General features: G+C 42.2%; 1 protein-coding gene across 3 annotated transcripts; it reads left to right on the top strand.

The window, feature by feature from the left end:
- Positions 1-311: 311 nt before the first annotated feature.
- On the top strand, positions 312-16,476 carry zgc:100829 (uncharacterized protein LOC445149 homolog). 3 transcript variants are annotated; one of them, XM_040033037.1, is made up of 8 exons: positions 312-586; positions 1,271-1,817; positions 5,648-5,792; positions 6,010-6,112; positions 7,036-7,074; positions 7,171-7,212; positions 8,603-8,894; positions 14,982-16,476. In XM_040033037.1, exons 2-8 carry the CDS (start codon positions 1,631-1,633, stop codon positions 15,203-15,205), a joined length of 1,032 nt encoding a protein of 343 aa, XP_039888971.1. In that variant the 5' UTR covers positions 312-586; positions 1,271-1,630; the 3' UTR covers positions 15,206-16,476. The 3 variants fall into 3 exon arrangements, with proteins under 3 accessions (XP_039888971.1, XP_039888969.1, XP_039888970.1); XM_040033035.1 differs by having other exon boundaries at positions 316-586; positions 7,033-7,074; XM_040033036.1 differs by lacking the exon at positions 312-586 and adding an exon at positions 1,112-1,122 and having other exon boundaries at positions 1,346-1,817; positions 7,033-7,074.
- Positions 16,477-20,409: the final 3,933 nt, after the last annotated feature.

The raw sequence follows: 20,409 nt of genomic DNA, 5'->3' as shown, positions 1-20,409 counted from the left end.
TGAGAAAATTTCCTCTGGCTTGAATGTGCAAACTATCAGCAGACATGGTAAATTAAACAGCAAACAGTTACTTGCATTATGCTAGAAGGCACATCGGTTGTTTCACATAATGCTAGAAGCTGTGCTAAAGTTTTGGGTAATGCTAAACGCGAACGTTAGCAAATAGCATTTCTTAATTAAAAGGCGTTGTTAAAAGGGAAGAAAATACAGGAGGAAGAGAGCTCATTTTTCTTTGCTGTATTTTTTTTAATATTATTTGTGTAGAATTATATGTGTGAAGATATGGAAAATACGTGTGTTATGAACATGAACGCATGCCTTTCTTTCTAGCTATTTAAAGTGTGAGTTCAACTTCCTGAGACCAACTCAGGAAGTTGAAATGTAGCCTTAAATGTAGCTTTAGTGTGTGTGTGTGTGTGTGAGAGAGAGAGAGAGAGAGGAAGGGAGAGGGAGGTAAAGAGATTATGGAATGCTGTGATGTCATCAGCTCAGTCATACACACAAAGACGAGGAGGACCCACAGGCGCTGTGACTCCCTCAGCTCAGTTAGCATACTCTGCTGTGGAGCGGCTGTCTACATCCCACTGTGAGTACTTCAGCAAATTCTAACCTTCTCTTACAACTCCCTTTTTGTTTTGTAGCACTCATTTTCTCCACTTCACCCCCTCCCCCCTGTTTTCTTTGGTTTCCTTCTCTGCACCCTGCGGTGTGTTTAGCAGACACCAATCTGTATTCCACCAGTGTGATAGTTTTCAGTCTGAGACGAGCTTTCTTTCCCTCCAAGTGCTGCCTATGTGGTAGCCATTGTTTAACTACCCACTGTGACTGGAGGAGTCCATTTCAATCCTCTTGTTAGACAACCTGGCTCTCGCTGTCCAGTGCTATGACCCAGATTTTTATCCCTCATTACAACCAGACACTGGCCATGTTTTTTAAAAAAAGGAAAAAGAGGCGGGGGCCGCTATCTTGTGAGAGTTTTAGGGAGAAACGAACATGGTTTTGGGGAGAGGAAGGAGCAGGGTGGGACACTGATGTCAGAAGCAGTCCCATTCCTTTGGAATCTCCTCCCATTCTGGGTAGCAGACTTTCTGTAAAGTGTTGAAATTGGCTTTGGGCTCTTCCGTATTCATGCACGGAATAACAAGACAACTGCTTTAAACAGATATTTCTAGGAAATAAGAAAAAAAGTTTCTTAAGAAAATATGTAAGACACTGCAGCTTTGAAAATCATGCAAGATGATCTTCACTGTGTGTTTTGTTTTTCTCATAGATTGTGCCAAAGATGACCTCCAAAGAAATCTGACATCTTGATGGGGAAACTGAGCACATTATAGAAAGGAAGCAGGATTTGTGTGTGTGTGTGTGTGTGTTTGAGAGAGAGAGAGAGAGAGAGAAAGAAAGACAGTCTGTATGAGTGAGATAGTACAGCTTGTACAAAAGCATGTGTAGAAAGAGCAAGAACCTTAATTCATGACTTCAAGAGTGACTTTAGAGACAAACAAGAAGCTACAAAAGTCTTCTGCTGACATGAGACCATAAATCATCCTTACACACTGTGCACTACGAGAAGCAAGCTTCAACTGCTTGCCAAGTGGTACCAGGTTAACGTACCAACCATTTGGCCGCCAACATGCTGCAGCAGATCTTAAAGGACATGTACATTGACCCTGAGGTGCTGGAAGCCCTCAACGAAGAGCAGAAAAAGACACTGTTCCTGAAAATGCGCCAAGAGCAGGTGCGGCGCTGGAAAGAGCGGGAGGAGAAACTGGAGAGAGAGGGGGGCGACGCAGAGTCCAAGAGAGCAAAGCCAAGAAAAGGTAACCACACTGAGTAAAGACTCTTCATCAACAACCACAGCCGCCACCTCACCTTTTTTAACCTTCCCTCTTCCTGTTTATCTCAAACCTGAAGCTGCAGGGTGCAGCTTCAGGTTTTTCAGGCACTCCGACTGTCACGTTTTCACAGAAAACCATCTGTTCTCTTCTGAGCAAGCGCTTTCAGAGTCCTTGGAGTTGAGATATTTGCGTAGTGTGCTGAGAATTACCCGATAGAGCGTTACAAAGCTTGATAAGGGAACCACTGAAGCATGTGTACGTTGGCTGTGACAGATATCCTAAGCTTCTGGAGTTTGCATGCTCCCAATTATCTGAACAGCTGTTTGTCAAAACATGAAGTGAGCATCAAAATAAGTATTTTTTTTTTGTTTTGTTTTGTTTTTTTTGGGGGTGGGGGGGTTCTACAGCTCAGGTCCTAAACTATTGCAGATCTTTATTTAAAGATCTGTTATAATTGCACTTTTTATTAAATGCTTCACCCTCCACAAGGTGAAAATAGTTTGACCGTATGGTCTAATTTCCTTGTCTTCTGAGCCTCATTCACACAGACAGAAACTCTAAATTAGATCATTTTATTTCCAATTGAAACATTGCAATGTGAGGTCCCAGATGTTGCTCATATCTGGAATTCTGTGGTTGATGGCAAATAAATGTCAGAAGAAAACATCCTCAGGACAGGAGGAGATGGCAAAATAACAGCCCTGTCGGGAAATTTACAAGTTAAACGAAGAGCACATGTGTTTATCAGGTGCTGACATAAGATATGATTACAAATACTGTCTTTTTCCTCATATTTGGTAAATTCTTTTGCTCAACCTAGGTGGTGAGAGTATGCATGGGAAAAACAAAACAAGCAGAAACTCAGGAAGCTGCAAGCCGGTCGTGAAACTGGTTTGGCAAAATCTTGCGTGTCTGCATTTTCTCTTGTACGTCTTTTGTATTAAGGACTTCTGGAAGAAGGGCGTTGCGTAACGACGCGAACATAACAAATTGTTCTATCACCTTAATCCAAACATCAGAGGCAAAGTTAATTTATTTGGATGAGTGCAGCAGTTACTTAAACTACAATGATATCACAGCATGACTTAAAGCCAGTTGATGATTGACACAGTGATGTGTTTTGTCTGGTCTTGGTTAATCAAAGCACTTTCTATCAACTGTGGTACAGAGCGAGAGAACAATGCACTGTGTCTTAATGACCAGTGCAGCCATCTCTAGGAGGCTGTAGGTTGAGGACACATGGTTACAACTCTTCTCCACAAACACGGCTTTTTTTTTTCTTTTTCTGTCTTGCGTGTAGAGGAAATGGTGGATAGTTGATGTAAAAATGTAAAAATAGGACATGAGTCAAGACTCAGGCCTTTAAACAATTAGCAGAGTCTGAAAGGGGAAGTTAGCAGGAAATGTATGTGTTTGAAAAAGAAATGGAGACTTTGATTTTTATCTGGATGGTCTTGTGGGAGAGCTGAAATGCCAAATGGGTTTTTAGCCACAAAATGAAGCTCATATCCCACTCAGCAGTTGCTCCTGCACTTTTGTGTTTTCCATTAGTTTTTGTTTTTCTTTAGTTTTCCGGCTTTGCCTGTCGATTCAGGTTAGTTTTGGTTAGTTTTCCAGTGCAGGATGTGCTTGTTTTGATTTTGTTGTTGTCGCAGGTCTAATTCGGTTTGGTGGCACTTTTGAAATGTCTTATTGTGACAAGGAGCGCACTTGTCAGACTGGAGGATTAAAGAAGCTCACAGAAGTACATTAACACAATACAACAATACAAACACATGACTCACAGTCACATATAAATCCTAGTCCAAAATAATACACACGCAGCAGTGCCTTATTGGGCTGTTTGTTCTGACGTCAGACTGAGCGAGACTAAAACTAAAGACATTGCTATTTTTTTACTTTTCTAAGTACAATTTTGTTTCTGGAAGTACTTTTTTGGTTACCACAAGGTTGTCCTCGTGGTAATGAGTGTTTATGTGCTGACTTTGACTTTATGCTGCCCTGTTTCTGTGCCTTTGTTTATGTTGTTCTTAGACTGCTGACATTTACACGAGGCGAGGAAAACTGATTAGAATCAATGATCTTGTTCTTCAGCAACAGATTGTTATTTCAAATACAGATATATTCTGTTTATAAGAAAGTGCAACACATTCTTGGTGACGACAGTGGAAATGCCTCTTGTACATTCTGTCCATAAAATGTAGCATCCTTGTACTCAGATGACAGGGTTCATGTCATGTGCGTCTGATGATTGTTTTGTGGCTTTTGCTGTCAGTTTTTGTTGGAAATGTGTTTAGAGGTATGTTCTGACGGTTGCGTCATGCTGGTATGCCTCGCAGGAATGTGATCCACAGGGTTGGCTGGCAAAACCAGTTCACCATGAAAGTAACTTCTCAGTGCTCCAAACATAGTTACAAGGATGTGACATATGGACCGATGACAAATTAAAGGAAAAACCCAACTCTTGATGTGTACTTAAATCCAGTGTCTTTGTTTTCTTGGTTGGCTCACTGTGGGTCCATGTTTTCCCCTTACACAGATGGGTGACTGCAAATCAATAGAAAGTTGTTTTGAGTGGTCACATTTAGCCTGTGACGAATATCATTTATATTCTGATAGCAGTCTCGACCCCAGGATAACAAGACAGCCCCAGGGCATAAAGGATCAGTGAGTGAGTTGACGAGTGTGAGAATAATGTGCGTTTCAGTTCAGCTTTAGTTATATAACACCAGTTCACAAACAAGTCTTGTATTGTCATTTAGACAATATTAGAGAGAAAGAGAGGGCCTAAAATGAGACTATGAACTATGGTGGGGAAGAAGAACCATCTTAACAGGAAGAGACCTCCAGCAGAACCAGGCTCTATGAACTATGAGGTCTTTAAGAAGGCAACCTGAATTTTATAATGTTGCCTAAAGAGCTCATGTACAGGATGAAAAGCATCAGTTCTAAAACAAATGTAAGTGTTTGCAGCTTAATAACCTTTTATCGTGTGAGAAAGACTTGTCATTTACACACACACACACACACACACACACACACACACACACACACACACACACACACACACACACACACACACACAAATATGTATCTCCATCTAAGTAAGCGCTACAAGTCTGTTAAATGTTGTGATCACTGCAATAACAGAGAGCTGCAGTAAAATCAGTGAAGACAAAGCGATAAGTCAGAAGCCGCGAGATAATCACAGGTAACTTTTACTAGTGATCTTTTAAGTGAGCCGCGTTACCATACAACACAATCACGTATATTTAGACTTTTTTTTTTTTTTTTTCAGGCGTATATTATATTTGGTTGGAAGCCGCGGACCCCATCTAGAAAGCAAAACAGCAGAGTGAATATAATAAATAAATATAATAAATGAATAAATAAATGAATAAATCATCATTTATAAATCTATAAATTATTTTCCTTGTGGCCTTAGACCACAAGGAGAATCACCAAGACTGGACTGTGATTTAGAATGTCTTTAACCAGCACTACAAGTTGTTATGTGAGGGTCAAAGTATGCTTATGTTGATCACTAGTTATCAATGTTAATAAAACATTTCAGAGTAATCGTTTGAAAAATCAGGGGTGGGCCTTCTAAATAGTCTATTCAATATTTCATCATTTATTCTGTTGTGTTGTTTTGATATAGCCTTATATGATTTGTAGGCATATCCCACGTTCTCATTTTTTTTTTTTTTTTTTTTTTGACAGGTTCACTGAGGGAAATTCAAAAGCACTTTCAGTTTTGTTTCAGTAACTAGTTGACTTGTAATGTTTAAGTGTGTTCGTGTTTTTAACAGCCAACAATAAGAGTGTCAGCTGGCAGCTCGGCCGGGATGGGGACGTGGCGGTTGTTGTGATTGGGGAGGTGGATGAGCTGAGTTCCAAATTCATCTGCTCAGGATTTGGAGAGAAGAAGACTCCAAGCCTGCAGAACAACACGAGGTAATACACATTTGTAATAAAAAACAGACAGTGATGTTTTTTTGTTTTTGTTTGTTTTTTTTAATAATTAAGATTAAGAGAACAATGTGTAACATAGAAGAATCAGTGTTTCAGTTTTTTGTTTTTCTTTTTTTGTGTGCATGTGTTGCTAACAGACTGTCATTTAAGGAGATTTGGTTGGGTTTTATACGTGACACATTCTGTTTATGTTTTCCAGCCATCAAACTATACTGAAGGACAGAAAAAACACGGAACCTGTCAAGACTGAGAGAGAGAACCTCCTTTCTAAAACGCAACCCGACGTCTCCCTGAATCTAAAGGTGTGTGTAGCTCTCTGTGATCCTTAAAAATCAAATCATTTTGGTTGGAGAAAAAAAAAAGTCATAATTTTTTTTTAATATTAAACACTGCTATCGCCTCTTGATTTAAATAAAAACATACACCTAATAAATATGTTAAAGTTGATCAAAACATCGTGTATAATAAAAATGACTGAGATGGAGTGGGCTTTCAGATCGACATAAAATAAAGTTTCACGGTGCTCTTTATCTTTTATCCATTCAACTCAATATTTCCATCTCAATCTCAACACTGTGGTGGAGTCATTTTCACTTCTCATACCCGCAGAGCAGTTTGTGGAAACTTTCCATTAGATTCTTGAGCATAGCTGGTGAAAATCAATCGCTGCCCTGTTTCTGTGTCAAAATAATGTGCTGATGATTTCTGACCTGGTGATATTTTAGGTGTGTGTGTATGTGCACAGCAGTGTATTAGTTTTGGTGTGTGTGTGTGTGTGTGTGTACGAGTGTGTGTTGGGGGTGCTGGTGGGTGCCTCCTTTTTTTTTTTATTTATTTTTTTCCCATGCTATCTCAAAAAGAGATTTGCTGTGTTGTCATGGCAACCATGCACACACTGAGCCACAGCGAGCCAGCGTACACGGTCTCATCTGGCCTGACCATGATGTTTCTCTAAAGCTAAAGCTGCTTGCTGCTCATTCAGTGGAAATAAGAGCCCATCATTGTTTTTCCTGCAGATACAAAACCACCGCACAGATGTTTTTTTTTCTTAAAAGCAACTTTTAATTTGAAATATATTCACACAATTAAGTATTTTATCTCATCTCTATTTCTTAAACTCCTTTAAGTATAGATTTAAGAGCTTATTCCAAGCACTGAACTCTAAAAGTTGAGGAAGATGACGAGTCGCCATCAGCACTAACTGTGTCTCTTTCTCTCCCAGCAGGGGAAATGTGAGGAGGCGAGCACTTTACTCCCTCTGCCGGTGAGTTGGAGTAACTGCCTGCACTAACAGAGCTGTGTGCTCTCACACTGCATCATGGCCTAGATCACTCATGTAATGTCTTTGTTAAACCCACAGGTGTCAGTGAGCGAGCATTCACCGCCTACAGCAACTGCAAAGGTATCTGTGAATTAAAGTCATTGCAGGTGTTTTGATCTCATTCTAGCTTTTTGAAATATTTTTAAGAAAAGAAATGTTTGCATACCTGTGCAGAAAAACACTTTAAAAGACATGTTTCATCAAGGTGCTGTATACGATGTGCAGTAAAATCTCTAGCTCTTTGAAGCACAACCACCACAGAGTCCCTATATGACTTTTTGTGGCAGTCCCACCCTCTGAGTCACAGGAAATGGTGGTTGGGGCCAGCTGTCCCCTCGCTCCCAGCCTCTCTGCAGATCATCTTTCTCCCAGCATTCTCCTTCTCTGTGCTCCCGCTTGTCTAAGCTGCCGCACCCCTCACAGTTCTCTCTCCGGGGAACAGCTGAACTGTCCTGTCCTCCCACTAGCTCCATCGCCGCTCCAGCCTTGTGTCGTCTGGGGAGTAGGCTTGCTATATCCCCTTGCTTTCTTCTGCGTTTATGTGCATACAAGTGTGTGTGTGTGTGTGTGTGTGTGTGTGTGTGTGTGTGTCTGTAGGTGTGTGTGTGTGTGTGTGTGCAGGTGACACGCTTTGCAAGAACAGCTGAATCACAGAGACAAGGCAGGATTTCTGGACTGCCCTAGAACAGATGGTTGATGAACTTGATCAGGGAATTAAAACGCCAGAGATAGAGAATGCGTCAGTCGCAGATGGATGGGATTGTGGGATAGTCTCCTGAGGTTTGGGCGCGTGAGCTCTCCTCTGTTCCATTTTTTTTTCTTCTTCTTTTTTCCCCTCCTCTTTGCCACAGACAGAAATTTCTCTCCCTCACATCTTATATCCATACCAGCCTCTCTCCATTACAGGCCCCGGCACATCTTTGGCCCACCCCATGTGCACATGGCAAGAAAGCATTCACACCTTAGGAGGTTTGGCAAGTGTGACAGCCAAGAATTCACAGCATAAGCCTTTCTTTATAGGATTCATAATTTGGTTGAATGCCTTGTTTATAGATTGAATGATTTGTTCCTGGAGGAGAAAGGAAACGGGGGCGCTTTGGTGATGTGGCTGTTGCTAACGCCGCTGCAGCTTTTCTCCAGTTGATTTAGAGAGCGAAGGAGTCGTCGTGAGGGAGGAGGAGAGAGTGAGATTGTTGATTAAGAAGGCGTAAGATCAGGAGGCAAGATTAGCAAGGCTGCTTGATTTTCAAGTCACCTTATAATTTTCTCTCCAAACATCCTTAAACTCTTAATCAGTGGTCATAGTTCTGCGTGTTTCATTCCGGCACCATGTTGTCACTGGAGGATTCTAATTTAGTGAATCATTTATCCAATGATTTAATCAAACATGACAGTAATTCCACTGTATGTGAATTAGCTGTCAACACCGATCGCACTCCCCGCTTCTCTTTTGTCACTCCTCACTCTGCAGCTCGAGTTGAAGTCAGCCAATGCAACCGAGGAGAAGTCAGTTCCCCAGCCCTCCATCTGCTCCAGGCCTCCCATGAGAGCTAACGCTGTCAAGACGAGACCGGCTTCTGCAAATGCAGCACCAGACTATGTCAACACGAGACCTGGCCTCACAAATCTGAGGCAGGCTACCGCCGTGCCATACTCTTCTCCCGGCAGTGCTGTCAAAATAGATTCTGGCATGACGTCATCAACCAAAGGGAGCCTGCAGTCAAAAGAACCCCAGAAGCCGCAGGAGTCACCGGGTGATAAAGGTGAGTGAATTTAACTCAGAGTTAAAAGTACATGACAGATCTAAGGTTGGAGTGAATTGATGACATGGTATTGTTTTAACCCCTGTGATGTACTGGGAAAACTGTATGGTGTGCCATCCATCTTTCACAGTATCAGGTGGGAGGGGCTTGTACCCCTTCTACCTTTTTATTTTCTCGGTTTTCCTGTAATCCAATAAGCAAAAGCAGCCATACTGATTATGATCAGTGTCACCGTGGATAAACTAATCTAGATTCGTGGGAAGTCCATGATTCTTATTTCTGGCTAAGTTCCATTTGTTGCAGAAAGCCTGGACTCCAGTTTTAAACATATGGGTTTAAAATTGAGTTCACAACATGGTTACTGCCTTACATGACAATCACCACCGCTCTCTGAGCCAGCCGCAGCTTTTTCTCTAAGAGTAATAATAGCTTTGGAGAGCTGAGCAGAACCAGTCTGAACAAAGTTCATACTAGATAAATTTCTCTGTGCTGCAGCAAGGAAGAAGGATTTATTTCCTGAAACCCAATGTGCTCGCCAAATAGTGCCTCAGCCCCCTGGAATCTTTATGGACTGGCAGAGTAAAAGAGGCCTGCCTAGAGGGGAAAAAAGCAGGGGAAAACGTACGCGACTGGGATTTGTCCCCTTGTACCATGTTGATCGTGCACACCTGCTCTTTTGATAGCTTCTCTATTGTGATCAGTTTCTGTCAACAATTAATTTGTCAACAGCCATGGCAATGCAGTCGACATTTGGTGGGACCAAATCTGCTGGATTTGAGGGTCCAATTCCCCCTCCCCCCCACCAAAAAAAATCTAAATGTGAAAACCAATTTCCTGATGGAAATTGGTGGCCAGCAGGGGTGTTTGCTCTGCTCTTCTCTCCTCTCATTTTTTGCCTCTCATTCCATCCTCTCCCTAGCCCTTCCTCTCCAGATCCTTTATTCTCCAGTCTTTTCTTCAGAGTGTCGTGCTAAGTTTGTGAGCAAATACAAAAAAGAAGAGAAAAAATTTTTTTTTGACCTTGATGAAAAATATCATGAAGTCAAGGAAAAATGTGAAGGAGAATTATCTGCCAGCAGTAAAACTAAAATATTAGTTCCCTAGAATGACTACTTAAAACTCAACTTGTTCTTCTGTGTTATTTCATGGAGGCAACATAAATGTGGATAAAAGTGTAAACATATGCCTTTGTTAAGTGGTAATTTAGTAATAACAAAGGATACCAGTCAAAAAATTAAAACAAAAGGTTTTGTAAATAATGCCCTATCTATCTTTCTGTGTCAATCTTGGCAAAGGTTGTTCTTCAAAGCTGCAATACTGTGCAAAAGTCTCGAGTCACTCGTCATTTCTTTGTATTTTTCTAGGAAAAAGGGAAATGGGTTCAGCAAATTATTAAAATTCATCATTCAAATAAAAGCTTTGAAAGACCTCCAGAAAGCATGGAGAAGTCTGGCTTGTTGAAACCAACATGGTTGTGTGAAACGAGACTTTTGTACAGTATTGTATATTATATTAATTTTGTTTCAATTTGGGCTGAGATGAGGTCTTCCTGTTAGGGTAATGTATCAGTGTTTTTGTTTCTCTTTTAGTCTTTTATGGGTCTGCTCCTCTCGTGCAACTTTCCTTTTGTGCCAGTGTTAAATAAAATGGGGAGGGGTTTTTTTATGTTGTAGAGATGAACCAACTTCTTGTTTGAATCTTTCTCGAGTTATCGTTGTAATATCTAATATACCTGTTGGAACTCATGTACCACACAGTGACCCAGTTAAGTATAAAAATGGTCATTGTAAGGGTGAAGTTAGCACCATCCAGTGGAAATCAGTGATACTGTAGGGAAAGAAAAGTCCAGTTGAGCAGAAAATCTCATCTCCATAAAGGTCCCTCTGCTGGAAATATGCTGTCCCTACACCACACGCTCACTGCAACATGAACTTGAAGGCTGGCTTCCTCCAGAACCATTTTTTAAATTTGGAAGAAACAAAGAAACCTAAATAAAATCACATTTTTCCTTTCAACGGTGATTGCAGTAGTTTTATTGGGTCAACTTAAGTTTATACCAGGCAGATGTCGACAGAGTCAGTTTCCTTTAGAAAGTCATACAACAAAACCAAGTTCCTAGCACCTTAACAGGAACTTCCTCATAGCTGTGTGACTGTCTATTGGTTTAGCCACATGTTTTTAGCATTTTATATAAAATGGGTGGGGGGGGGAACAACCCTGAAAATCTTTCTTGCCCCTGTCCCCCGCCCCTTTTTTTTCTGATTATTGTAAACATTCAAGATCATTACAGATTTTTGGCGGTCAAACCCATAAACATGGGTTGACACACTCGTGAGAATGTCGCAAAAAGACAAAGTGTGTTGTTGTTTTGTTTTTTGTTTTTCTTTTGTCTGTTTTTAGTTAAATGTGGATCTGGCTGCAAAGATGTATTGTAGAAGTTTGGTGGCATGTGTGTCTTCACCCACTTTGGTGGTTAGATTAGTGGCTACATCTATGCTCCCTGGGCGCTAGCACGACAGTGAATAAGAGCAAAATGTAGAGGGAAGAAAGGGAAAGGAAACCCAAAAGAACAGCTGGTGTGGTGGGAGTTGAGGTGGGTTGAACACAGTGCTGAATAAATGTGTTCGACTCCGGAGCAAAAATACTGACACAGTGTCTGTCCTTGACAATGGCAGGAAGCTTGTTCCAACAGGAGGAGGAGGCCAACAAAGATGAGGCTCATGCCTCAGCTGTTTTCATTTGAATGCGGGTAATGACAAGGGTTCATGCATCCTGAGCAGTTACCGTGGCTCACGCCTCGCTTTCCCAAAGAATAACTAACTTTGTATTAGTGACAGTATAAATTTGGATTTACAGCTACAACGAGGAACATAAAACTCTGAAATCTAACACTGGAGCATTCATGCTGTAAATGTTTTACACAGGTAGACTGGATGTCATGACAAGCCAGTATGGTTTAGGCTAACCCAGGAGGATAAGACGAAATCCAATTTAAAAGTCTCAGGTTCTGGATATTGACAGGATGCCGTTATCCCATGTTTGATAAATTTTAAATGGCTTAAAAAGATTAAAGGGTTTACATTAGTCAGGTAAGAGGTTGGGTAAGAACAAGAGTATCCAAGTCCGTGTATCTCGACAAAAGCAAAAGAAAGTCTTGCTATACATGGATCGAGTTCCTGGATCCAAGAGGATATGAACGCAGATCAGTTTGTGATATTTTTTTGAAAACAATAAGACATTAACCCCCCCCCCCTTTCCACCCCCCCCCCCCCATATTTCAATTAAATACCTATCTGTGAAGATGTGGCATGAAATTTTGGGCCAAGTCCCACCTCTGCTAAAATGTTTGAGTAATCCTGCTAATAAACAGAGAAACAATGAAACCAAACCAACCACAAAACCTTCTTGGCAGAAATTGTGAGTGAACAAATAAAATGGCAATTAAACCCTGGTATTTTTCACAGTGTTGATGTATTTATAACAAATAATCTGGTAATTAATGTTGGTGAGAAAAATCCATATTTCTCACCAGTTTTCTCTTCAGTTTCTTTTGGCAGGAAACAGACTTTTTTGGAAACAAACAGGTGTAACATCTGCGTGGAGAAAAACAAAATCAGTTCATGCTTGAAAACGTAAACACTGAAAGCCTGTAAATCTGAAAATGAGTCTTACTGTTAACTGGGACTCTGCACAAAAAGTGAAACCTGTGTTGCGTCACAGAAAGAGGTTCCTGGGTTTGGACCTGTCCTTCTGTGTGGAGCTTCACCCTGTGATCGCGTGGGTTTTCTCCTCTTATGTGCTAGGCCCATTTTGGCAGCAAAAATAAATCCTGAATCTTGAGATTTTTATTTCTTAGTTAAAGTTATAAAAACTGTTAACACTCCAGATAATGAAGGTAGGATGGCAGAGCCGGTGCAAGAAATAAACCTATATATGTTGAGACAGTCCATATGATTTGAGGATGGTTTCAAGAACATCAAAGTCTTCTGCAGCTAATACATGCACGCGTGTTTTTGTGTTTATAACTCTTCCCTGTGTCTCCGTCCGCTCTCCTCTGGCTTCACCTTCAGAGGGAAGGACACACATTCCAGCGCTGCTTTCCGACTCTAGCCCTGGGCGACGCTCAGCCAGAGCTGATAAGTGACAGGGGCCCCAGCCCCCATGCAGGAGCTTGCCCCAATGCTTACACACACGCCACACACACACACAACAAGCGCACCTACACCTCTCCTCCTCCCCAACCTTCAGTCCACAGACGTGCTGCTGGGGAATTCTGCCCTCTGCCCCACTTCTGCCCCCCACCTCCCACCCAAGTCCTCCACCCACGCACCCCTCCTCTTTCTCTGTGAGACATGTGGACGTCTTTAAAGAGATAGATTAGTCTTTAATTTTTGTGCTAGCCTGATCATTGACACTTCTTCCCGCCCCTCTTCTTTGTCCTCTCTGTACATTTACGAGCTGCCCCGGGACGTGATGGGTGGCATCTTGAATGCTCGATTGGGAGATTAATCAATCTCAACAAGCAATTCGTTGCAGAGGTTCTCTTTAATTTAAATAGGTGTTTTCGCAGGTAGCTTTAATGACTTGTTTCGGCGGACGGACAGAGCTCGGGGTGCAGCTGCTGAGGAGAGTTTCATTTAGTCCCTGCCCATACACCAATCCTCCCTCTCCTGCTCTTTCTATCTCTCTGTCTCTATTAAGCATTCCACTCCAGACCTGCAGGAAGGCTCTGAGCTCAAAAAACTCTCTGGCCATGAGTGTGTGTGCGTGCCCGCGTCTGTGTCTGTGTGCATCTGTGTGTGTTCGGTGCGTGCCTGAATGTGTGTCAGCCTCAATTGCTGGAGCCTATCCAAGGTTTCCGTGGTGACCACACAACACAACGAGACAATCAGAGGCAAGCCCACGAAACGCAGCGAGAGGACATTAACACAGGAACTATGGGTCAGGGGGCAGAGGAAGGCAGGGCAAAAGGAAGGTAGAGGGGAGGTGTTGGAGCCACGGGGAGAGGTGCACGAGAGAATGAGAAAGAGGAGCGAAAGCAGAGTAAACGGCAATAAACAATAACACAACCTTAAAGGCTACTTTAGGTCTCTCCCTTTCATGCCTGCAAGACATCAAGAGCTTTAAAGGTTTCCTGGCCTCAGGAGTGCCCATGTGGTTTTGGCTGTACCTCACCCCTTTGTGTGTGTCTGTGTGTGTGCACACTATGCCGTGGCGTTAGTCAGCGATGGCTGCATGCGTGACTGAATCCATGTGCAGTGGGTGGGGGGGGTCTGAATCCGTGTTTATGTGTGCGAGAGCATGCACGGACCTGAACGTAACGTGAGAATGTGCATGTCTTTTGAAATTCAGCTGTTAGAAACTCTGTACACGCCTGTGTGTGTGTTTTCACTCTATTTTCTGTGTGTGTGTGTGTGTGTCTGTAGTCACGCACACGGGTGCTCTCACATATCTCTGTCCCCCGGGGATGACGCTAAAAATATGTGGCTCCTCAAGCCTTCTGGTGTCTGAGCAGCGTCTGTCTGCTCTCCATTCCCGTCCCTGCGGCCCTCCCTCCCCTTCGTTCGTTACTCCTGTTCCCTCCATTCCTCCCTCAATTACACCCTCTTCCAAACACAGTACCTCGGCAACACACACGCACGCACACAAAAGCACAAACTACACCCAGCTGTGTCCCTACTACACTTCCACTGAGGATGACCTCTGCTCAGCCGTAGCGGGATAAAGGAAAGCGAATGAAAGGGAGAAAAAAAGGCAGAAAAGGGTGAAGAGCGAGCTAACATGGCATTGCAGGAAGGGTAGTGGTTGATTCCTGCTTGCCCAACAGCTACTGAACATAAAATCCTAAATAAGTGATTTGCAAAGCATTTAAGCTCCTATATCTAATTGAAGAAAAAAAAAAAAAAAATTATATAATTTTTTTTCATTCTAAACTTGATACCTGGAACATGTGACATGTTTACCACCATGTTGCATCATCTCTCCTTTAACAAAGCTTTGTAAGCATTAGGGAACTAAAGAGATCGTGTTGCTGTGGTTTTAAAGGCAAAACGTAAACTGTTGTGTGTTGTTTTCTTTTTCTTCCAGATATCCGCGAATCAGAAAAGCTTCAAAAGGCTAGCTCAGAGGAGCCTTGGACGTCAGGGAGTGCACCAGTCTGCGCAGGGCGTGGCCGCGTGGCTCAGCTGATGAAAACCTTCAGTGTCGATAGCGCTACAAACCCTGCACAGACCCCTTCCCGTGGGATTAAGCCACCCCTTCCCACAAAACCTAACCACTTGCGTCAAACGAGCACACCTACTGTCAGGTAATCCGTACACTGGTGAACAGGCACCCACCCAAGCTTCATGCATCCCTGTGATTCAGATCACCTACTGTGATGCCTCATTCAGAGGCTTAATGGGATGGACTCCAAAGGTGGTTTAGAAGTGGTAATGTTTGCATTGTTACTGTCACTCTGAATGCACAGTGATGGAAATGCTTGAATGTAATGGTTTTCTTTTATTGTTATTATTATTTTTGATGCTGCAGTACTGTAAACACTCTTTAAGTCAAAAGAATTCCAAAGAAGTGGATTGCATTTGAAAGTTTTTAAACATTTTTGCCAGGAAAATGATGGCGCACATATTTTCAAATGAATTTACTTGTTACTGATGCTTTTCACTTCATACAAGCATGAAAAAATGTGCTATTTTTCTAAAACACAGTTTTTACCCTAATTCACTAAGCCCGCGCACACGATATTTACTGACACGTTGCCTTTTCTTTTGATTGCTTATAAGACAGTTTACATTCGCTGGTGTGCACGCATGCCTGGTTCTGTTTTTCCTCCTTATTTCTGTCTTCTTGAACAAAAGAATGGGCATGGGGGGGCATGAGGGTGTGAAAGAAGGCACAGTAGGGGCCTCCTTTATCTTGCTGTCTCCTCCCTGGGAATAGTGTAGAGTTGTTTATTTGTCATAATGCAATGTATGTCTCCCTCTGCCACCTGGCAGGAGGCTCACTGCGACCTGTTGTGGACCAATGACAGTGCCAAATGCACTCATCTGTCACTCCCAGTGGATCAAATCCTGGCAAGTTAGACAGTTGCTGCCAAATAATCCAGCGTTTCATGTTTTTGAGCTGTGTGACTGTACTTCTTGCTTATTGTTTTTTTGGTTTGTTTTTTTAAATTTTTCTATATGAGGAGTGAGATTTTGTGATGGGATATTTAACATTACAGCAATGTTCACTTATAAAATGAGGGACATTTTTTTTTTTTTTTTTTTTTTTTTTTCTCTTTTTTGATGTCAAGGTTTTGTGGTACAGTCAATGAAACAATAAAACTGCATAACTTGTATACCCGAGTCTTTTAAAGTGTGTGTGTGTGTGTGTGTGTGTGTGTGTGTGTGTGTGTGTGTGTTTTTACTCTCTTAAAAAAACCCTCTCACTCTGTCTCTGTTTATTCTGTCTGGCAATCCTTCAGCTAATTTGCTGACTTAGCCTCTGAGAGCAACAGCCAATTTTTCGGGGTTCTGATGTAGCCACCAGATATTCAAGCCAAGAATGTTGTCCATTAGTCACTGTTTACAAAGATAAAAAACAAAAAACAAAAAAAACAACCACTTTTAATGAAAGTTTGTGTTCAGTCTCTTTTTGATGTAAGCTTTTCTTTTTAAATCTGCTCCAATGTGATTGGTCAGTTGAACTTGAACTAGAAACTAGCTACAACAGGTAACCAGTCAGATCAAGAAGCAAATAATCTTGTCCCTTTCCTACCAATTCTGAAATACTGGATAATTCTGTTCATAGAATTTATAGTTTAGCTAACTTTCATCACTGTCATCCCAATAAAAAAGAAATTTAAAAAAAATGTTTTATGTGGCGTTCAGAGGGCAAAACATTTGAAATAATTTGATTATTTACTGTAAAAAAAGAAAGAAAGAAAAGGGGGAAAAAAACCTGTTTAAAAAAAATAAATAAAAATTCTGTAACATGTAGGTTGCAGCTGGTGAACTGAGAATATCTGCCTTTTTTTAGATGTCCAGCCTCAGCAAATATACTTGCATGCTTCACCAGGGTCAGTGTAAAATTTTAATTTCAGCAGCACAACAGATACACCCACACGCTTGGTATCGCTGTGCTCAGACATTTCTTGCTTAATTTCCAGTAATGCTCTCCAAGCCTGCAGATGAAATTCAAATCTTTGCAAAAATTGAGGCATATTTTCACATTTGTACCTGCGATTTCCATTGCAGATTGCAGTTGCCTTGGCTAATGTTTGGCACCTGGCTAATCTGTTTAAAGAACATCCCCTGTAACAAATCAGCCAACTGGGGGTGAGTAACAGCAACACTCCAGCACCTTTTAAGTTAATGCACCACTCACTTATTAATGGTGAGTTGCAAATTGCCCTCTGATGCCCTACAGTGCCATAATTAACAACATTTAGACAGGAAGTGGTCTTTGTCTGTGTTTTGTCCAGCAGAAAAAAGTCTGGTACTGGATTTTAAGGCAGGAGTCACAGGAGCACATGAGATGGAAGTAAAATAGCATGCAAGTTTGGGGTGACAGAATTGATGTTTTTGTAATGTCTGGATAGGCAGCAACATGCATGCACAGGTCTACAAAGCAGAGCCCATGACTCAGCGTTAGCTCTATACTCTACAAAAGACACAGTGTAAGAGTGTCATGACGCTGCTGATTGATCGAGACTCCTTTCAAACACAAGCACACACTGGCACCATTTTAACAAGTTTCATTACAAGCTATTGTATTAATTACACTGAATACGTCAGAGTTTTTCACCTGGAACCAGATGTGCCTCAGATCCATGAACACCTTGGTGAGACCAGCTTCTGCCTTAATGATTGTGATGACTTCAGATAGTAGGTGTGTGTGTATGCTGTGGGTTTTATTAACTTGAATTTAAAACTGTTACAAAAATGGATAATGTAGGAAGACTGCATTCACTCTGCTGTAAACACTGCTTGGTCTTTTAATCACTTAATCTAAGAACAGCAATACAGTAATCGACAGAAGATAAGAAAATGTTGGTGTAGAGAATGATTTCATTAGATAAGCATAGGTAATTAAGATAGTATGAAAAAGTGACAATATTAAAGTAAAAAAATATTCTTTATATATATTTAAAGAATATTTGATTTACCTTGTCTTGGTCACCCATTGGCAAATGTATTTCATGTCATTGTGTTTGTAGAATGATTTTTGCATCCGTCTGGGATATTTTAGGAGATGAGCATGAATTCCTGAATGGAAATCTTTTGGAAAACTCTGCGACAGCAAAGATGGCCCACCCCTCAAAAAGCATGCAACAGCTGAACCAATAAACATGCAAGCCCCCTGTGTTGTTGCGTTGACACATGCACACAGCAGAGGTTAATGACAGTTTCAGCTAAGCAGTGGCAAGCATATCTGCTTGTTTCTGTAGTGAAGAAGTAGCTAAGTTTCTTCTCATTTTTCTTTGCAGATACGTAGTAAGACAAAATCGCCTTTTAATCCTTATTATGGGGCAAAATAAGGAAACTTCTGAAACGCATTTTTCCTTCGGATGATCATTCTGTACATAGTCTTTATGCCTGATGACTACTGAAATTTAAGTTGTGGCTCTCATCTCATTTATTCAGATAAGGGCTAATATTTATTAGAATGTGACTATTTTGTGAAACCAGATAAAATATAGCCTTAGGCCTTTGCTTATGCATCTGTTCTCACCTGATGTCTTTTGAACCAAACAATTTTTTTTCTCCTGATTATGACTGTAAGATAATTTTCATATGATATGATGAGCTACTCTAATATTCCCATCTGGCACTGCAAAGTCATTGCAAACAAAACACTGCTGTCTAGACTGGTGTGGATCTTTTATCTGCGTAGGCCCACACAGAGGGCAACAGTGTTCTCTCCTGCAGGAAAGTGCTTTATAACTTGACAAACGACCTGCGAGTCCACATCCAAATGTACTCCTCAATCAGGTCTCATCACCGAGGTCGTCTTTTAGGATTTACAGCACAACACGTCATGTAGCATGCATAGTAGGTTCTATTGTTCACGCTCTAGGTACTTGTGCAACACAGTGAAAGTGCTGAAGCACGCAACTGTGCAATGCCGCCTATAGATCTCCGTCCCTCAATGAGCCTAACAATGGCTGTGGCTGTTCTCTGATGCGCAGAGACATCGTCGAGCAGTTTCCAGGAGATATCTGTGGCGAGTCCCTTGGTATGCCCCCCACCCCCCTTGGCCCCACACACACACACACACACACACACACACACACACACACACACACACACACACACACACACACACACGCGCGCACACACACTTTTCTCTTCATCCACCGAGCGCGGCCACTGCTGTCGTCAGGGCCCTCCGATGGGAGATAAAAAAGAAGCTGTTGTTGTCTCCTTGCAGGAGAGATGGACGCCTGTTTCTCTCTCTCTCTCTCTTTCTCTTTTTTTCTCTGCCTCACTCGTTTCGCGCTCACACAAGGGGAAGTGAAGAGAGGAGAGGAAAGAGAGGGGAAAAAACGAACAATGTGGAGGAAAGAAAGAAAGCTATACTGCGTGCTGTGGCGTTCCACCACACCACCAATAACTCCCCCTCTCCTCCAGCACCAGCCCCATCCACAGCAACCCTAGTAGTGAGAGAGAGAGAGAGAGTGAGAGAAGAGAGGGGGGCCAGGGCCATGTGATATGGAGAGCATGCGGGCACAGCTTCACCCCCAGGCAGAATGAACGGGGGCCTGCTGTGTCTCTCCTGCATGATTAATCTGGCTGAGGGGCAGGAGGACTGCCACAGCCCTGCCTGCATTAACTCCCTACTCTCCAGGTCTGCACGAACACACACACAAACTCACACACCAGCTTTAGAACCATGGCAGGGATACAGGTTGCTAACCACACAATGCAGTGTGTGTGCATGCGTGTGTGTGTGTGTGTGTGTGTGTGAAGAATAGTGAGTGGCAGTGAAGTAGATTCCTGTTGAGGTATCTGATTCTGAAAGTTGAACTGTATATTTGTCGGTGGCCAAGGGGCAGCGTCTCACATGTTATTCATGCACTGACACGACACTAAACCTTCTGCATGTTGCCAAACTGTAAAGACCACCATGATGCAAGGGTCATTGGTTTCTAGGTAGTTCTGGGTTTTGGTGAGTCATAGTCTCATGTGACCTCTGTCTCCCAGGCAACATTGTGGATGTTTCCTGGTCTTGTCTTTTTGTGTAATTCACATGAAGCAGATGGTCCAAGAAATGCGGCTTGCTCTTTAAAATTCTCCCCAAGAGTATCTGGCGTGTAAGTGGTCAAATTTTCAAATAGCCGTGACAGCTTCTTCATGACAGTACAGCAGGTCTGTGTTGTCTCTCAGTACCACGCTTTCGGCTAATGTAGACACTGTAACCGTCCTTCCCGCGGTATGCAGTACTTTCTTTCATAGGAATGTTCAAGCCCTGGGCTGCTGTAAAGCAGGAAGTGTTGGGGAGGACCGGGTATTGTGCAACAGTGGAGACCAAG

This window comes from Simochromis diagramma, unplaced genomic scaffold (genome assembly GCF_900408965.1).
Source record: "Simochromis diagramma unplaced genomic scaffold, fSimDia1.1 OVJJ01000216.1, whole genome shotgun sequence".
Classification (NCBI taxonomy): Eukaryota; Metazoa; Chordata; class Actinopteri; order Cichliformes; family Cichlidae; genus Simochromis; species Simochromis diagramma.
This window is presented reverse-complemented; position numbering and strand designations above follow the sequence as displayed.